The 5,517-nt window shown below is 32.9% G+C and overlaps 1 protein-coding gene across 4 annotated transcripts in view; it reads left to right on the top strand.

The window, feature by feature from the left end:
• LOC106878961 (uncharacterized) overlaps nt 1-5,517 on the top strand; it is an 80,045-nt gene that overhangs the window by 47,500 nt on the left and 27,028 nt on the right. For all 4 annotated transcript variants that reach the window (XR_008265194.1, XM_014928338.2, XM_052971744.1 and 1 more), the window contains one exon: nt 3,557-3,717. Coding sequence is in view for 3 of the 4 variants with exons in the window: in XM_014928338.2 (XP_014783824.1) it covers nt 3,557-3,717 (161 nt within the window). In the remaining variant the exon portion in view is untranslated. The remainder of the gene's footprint in view (nt 1-3,556; nt 3,718-5,517) is intronic.

The following is a 5,517-nucleotide window of genomic DNA, read 5'->3' on the forward strand; positions in this document are numbered from 1 at the left end:
CATGCTCAACTGGTTAAGGTCAAACAACTGAGAAGCAAATCTGTGGTATTAAGCTGTAGCCCATCTTTTTATACCAAGACAAAACAATGTACATGATAACACTTCCAATCAATTAAGACCAGAAGCCATGAGAGCCACTGCCTGGTACTGCATCCGGGCATTATTATTATTATTATTATTATTATTATTATTATTATGAAGTGGTATTAAAAGGTTCCCAGACTAATTATGTTTAATCAAAAATAACTTATTTACCTAAGTTTTAACATCATCTCCTTTGAAATAGTCCCCCTGTGCTGCAAGGAATCTAGCCTGGAAGTTATTTTCTTTAATCAAGTTGAGAACCTTCTGTGATTTGCTCTGAATCTTGACAACATTGTTAAAACAGTGACCTTTGAGTTGCATTTTCATCATGGGGTAGAGATGGAAGGAAGCGATACCACGTTGTTTAGCAAGAAACTCATGAGCGAGGAGAGCTTGATGATGGGGGGTGCATTGTCATCTTTGTGCCCCACAGATCTGGTCACTTTTGCTGAATGTCCTCTCTCAAACATTGTAGTAGAACTCTTGATTGACAATCTGGCCCTGGAGGACGAATTCTTGATGCACAATACCACATTTCCCAGGGTGACACTTGTGGCAGGTCTTCGAGATTGCTCATTGTTTTTCAGGATGTTGTTCCACTTTTGAAGTGCTCATGCCACTTGAAACATTGCATACGACCCATTACCTCATTGTTGTAAGCCTGTTGAAACATGCTCAAAGTCTCTGTAGCAGACTTCTCAAGTTTAAAGCAAAATTTCACATTGGCACTTTCTACTTGTCCATGACAAAATTACATGTATACTGTATACAGCATGTATACTGTATACTAGAGTATACATGTGATAAAAAAAAACACAAATTTAGCAACTTGTAAAGTAAACACAGTGATGTCACTCAGCACACTGCCTCATGAAGGTCACTGCTAACTCTCACTGTGCATGCAACTGTATACTGCCATCCATTGGTGCACTACAGAATTAATCTGGAAACTTTTTTTTTGATACCACCTCATATTATTATTATTATTATTATTATTATTATTATTATTATTATTATTATTATTATCATTATTATTATTATTATTATTATTATCATTATTATTATTATTATTATTATTATTATTATTATCATTATTATTTCTCTTCATCACAGGTTTTGTTGGAGCTCCGGGAGTCTTGCACGCATAGTGGGTTTGCTACCTGCAACCTACAGTACCATGCTATCCATTCTTTTCAGTTATCTAATACTTTCCTGATTATTCTGGCTGTGTATTATTATTATTATTATTATTATTATTATTATTATTATTATTATTTTTATTATTATTATTATTATTATTATTATTATTATTATTATTATTATTATATAAGGTGGTGAGCTGACAGAATTGTTAGCATGCCAGGCAAAATGCTTGGCAGCATTTTGTCCGTCTTTATGTTCTGAGTTCAAATTCCACTGAGGTTGACTTTTCATCCTTTCAGGGTCAATAAATTAAGCACCAGTGAAACACTGGGGTTGATGTAATCAACTAGTCTCTCTCCTTGTGCCTTTAGTAGAAAAGATTATTATTATTATTATTATTATTATTATTATTATTATTATTAGTATTATTATTATTTTGCTTAGGCATAACAATACTAACAACCTGGTCTTACAATGTTACAACTCAATATACATATGCTTCAGAGCAAAGTATCAGCTGAGTGCAGAGCAGTAAAATAAAAATAACAAATGAAAAGAAATTATGTCATAAACTTCATTAACTTACAGCTGCTTCTGCCATAAGATTCAATACCCTCATAGTTGAATGCTTGTGTATGATTCTATAGATTCATTGGAGCTTCAAACATGAAGTGCAATTTTATTTGAGAAAGCATTTACATTTATATATATATATATATGAGCCTGGTGTTGCCATCCGGTTTCACCAGTCCTCAGTCAAATCGTCCAACCCATGCTAGCATGGAAAGCGGACGTTAAACGATGATGATGATGATGATGATGATATATATATATATATATATATATATATATATATATATATATATACATGCAGCAAATCATTACCAACAAAAAAGCATAAACATATTGGGAAATGAATTCAGGAGATTAGTATTTAAAAATCTGATGGCTAACGGTAATAACAGAATTACGGAGGGGGAGCAATAAGCAGCAATAATAACATTGCAATTAGTAACAGAGTTTTTAACCTCTCTTCCTCTAAAGAAATTTTCAAGAAGGCGGCCCCCCTACTACACCAATGCTCTAGCCAATAGTGGCTTTAAGGATAAATTTATATATTACCCCTCTAATATTAACAAGAATAATAACAATAAACCTAAAAATAAACTTAGGAAAATAATTTGGTTGCTCCCCCCACTTTCCCTTTATGTGAAAACTCCTAGACAAACATTTTCCAGAAAAATCACAGGCACAGGAAAATATTTAACAAGCACTCAGTGAAATTATCATGTAGCTGCTGCCCAATATGGAAAGCATCATTACATGAGGACAACACCAATAGCCTACTCCCAGTGGTAACTGTTGAGACCCAGAAACCTGTCCACTTGACCAGGAATGTATGATTAAATCCATCATATATGAGGTAGAAGATACAGCAACACCAGATGATAACATAACCAGTAAGAAGAGCTATATTGGACTATGTGAAAGCAAATTCAAAAATTGCTATGTTAATCACATATCTTCCTTCGAACACCGGGACAAAAGTAAAGCTACTAAGTTGGCTAACCATGTATGGGATTTGAAGTTGATACCATACCACATACAATAAAATGATAAATAATCAGAAAACCCATACTATATGTTAATGGATCAAAAAAAGGTAAGCTATGCATAGCTTAAAGAACTCAGATCCTTTTCAGATCTAAGAACTCTAACACACTGCTGAGTTCTAGATCAAAAATTTTCAGCAGTTGTAAGCATATGACTAAGTTCCTGTTGACAAATCAGAAAGTGTCACCCTCTCCAGGTTGAACAGCTGTACAACAGACTCTAATCCACTATCTTTTCAGCCTTATATTTTATGTTCAAAGGGGATATAACTCTAATTCTCCCTCCCCACTTTTGCTGCTTACTATTTTCTTTTTCATTTTCCAGCTTTTCAACCTTCCACCTTTGTATCTACTTCTTTCTTGCCTTTTCTCTCATGCCATCATTCCATTTTTAGTTTGTTATGTCATGTGAGCAGTGCCAGATGTGTTAAAAAATACTGTCTGACATACTCACATCACATGAAACTAACAGTAGCACATAAATAAATATTGTGTTTATTAAATAACATTTATCTCTCACTAGATAGATTACTTTTTTTGTTGATTTTACCATCACGGACCAATACATTATATATATACATATATGTATATGCATGTATATATAACCTTTATGTATGTGTGTGTGTGTGTGTGTGTGTGTGTGTTTGCATAGTATATAATATATGTATTTGATAAATTTAATTCTTAAACCATCTCATTTGCTTTTGATTCTGCAGTATCTTTACAGTCGAGTGATATTCAAGATTGATGAAAAATGTAAAGAATATGTCAATAATATCTTGCTAACAGTAGCCAAATTGAATGTAAAACAACTTGGTTTTGATAATGTTGCAGAGCATCTCATCATTTCAATCCTGTCAACATACATTTTAAGCAGGTAGAGAAATATGTACATTCAGTCTCTGATTCTTTATAGGGGTGCTGTTGGCTCTTTGTTAATTAGGTTTTTTTTAAATTTTAAATATATTTTGGTGTGTTTGTGTTTTATATAGTTTATATACAATATATATATATATATATTATTACTAATACCACATACTTAATGTATGTGTGTTGTTTAAAAGCTAGAAGTTGTGGTTTATTGTGAAGGAAAATATCCCTTTAAACATGTACAATGTTAAAAACTACAATATACTTCAGAACTAAGCATAACAAAATCACCCTGGAGGTGATCAAGGAAGCAGTAAAAATATATTCCGTTGTATTTGCAGCTTATCAGTACTGTGCACTTGAGTCACTTCTGAAATGAAATTGAAATCTCTAGCCTGAAGTATATACAGATAGTGTAAAAACTATTTGCCAACTTGCAATGTTGCTGCACAATTAGAATTCAAATTATGCAATTGAAGCAAACATGTAGTGTTTAAACATCAGAAGCTGCAGTTTGTTGTCCAGGAAAAATCCCTTTAGTAATGTATAATGTTAAAAAACACTGTAAACTGCAGCTTCTGGTTTTAAATAACACACATATATTAAGTAGGTGGTATTGGTAATGCTTACATTGAAGAGTTGTTTCAGTTGCATAGTCCTAATCAGTATACAGGGTGTCCCAGAACTAACAAGCTATTTCAGTGAAATTGGATAATGTTTTTGAAAACTCACTTTTATTTATGTTTATCATGTTTAATTATGTGTTAAAAGTGTATACATTTTAAATTTTGTTTATAATTCTATAATCTTATTTTTATTCCTGTTGGATCCCATCTATCTGTCCATGAGAGTTTTTTTTCAATTTGGCTGCAATTATTTTCTCTACCTCCATCCCCAGGATGGAACAATAGTTTAGCTAAACTTAACACATTCAGTTAGAAAGTGCAGGAGCTAACTCCTGAAATGCTTCAAAATGTGTTTCACAACACTAAGGATGCATTTGAAATTTGCAGCGATACAGTCAAAGCACATGTTGGAAATTTTCAATAAATTTTTGACATAAGATTTATAAATCTATTTGTTTTGGTGTCATAATTAATTAATAAGTATAAAATTCTATTAGTTTTTGTTTTTAAATTTGCCTGATTTCATTGAAATAGACAATTAATTCTGGGATACCCTGTATTTTATATACTTAAAAAAATACCTTTTTATATTGCAACGTGTTTCTTTTTAGCATTTTAAATATATCAAAAGATTACTGTTATTTATTTCATTGCCATTAATAAAACTGAAACATTATTTCAATATGGAAAATTAAGTGTTAAAACGATGATGATGATGATGATGATGATGATGATAACAGCAACTGTAGCAGTGATGGTAGTGGTAGAGTTGGTGACACTGACAATGATGATGATGGCGGGAGAGGAGGAGGAGTAGCAGGAGAAGGAACTATAGTTTTGACCTTGTTACCAGAAGCTGTTGAATTAATTGCAGCATGTCGATTTTAGAATCTGAAACTGTAGGTTTGATCTTGATATGTAAAAACTATATGCATGAAACTATGTGTGTGTGTGTGTGTGTGTGTGTGTGTGTGTGTATGTATATATATATATATATATATATATATATGTGTGTGTGTGTGCCCGCGGCATGTGTAAGGACTTTCGAGCGAGATCGTTGCCAGTGCCCCTGGACTGGCTCTTGTGCGGGTGGCACATAAAATACACCATTTTGAGTGTGGCCGTTGCCAGTACCGCCTGACTGGCCTTTGTGCCGGTGGCACGTAAAAAGCATCCACTAT

This window comes from Octopus bimaculoides, chromosome 11 (assembly GCF_001194135.2).
Source record: "Octopus bimaculoides isolate UCB-OBI-ISO-001 chromosome 11, ASM119413v2, whole genome shotgun sequence".
NCBI lineage: Eukaryota > Metazoa > Mollusca > Cephalopoda > Octopoda > Octopodidae > Octopus > Octopus bimaculoides.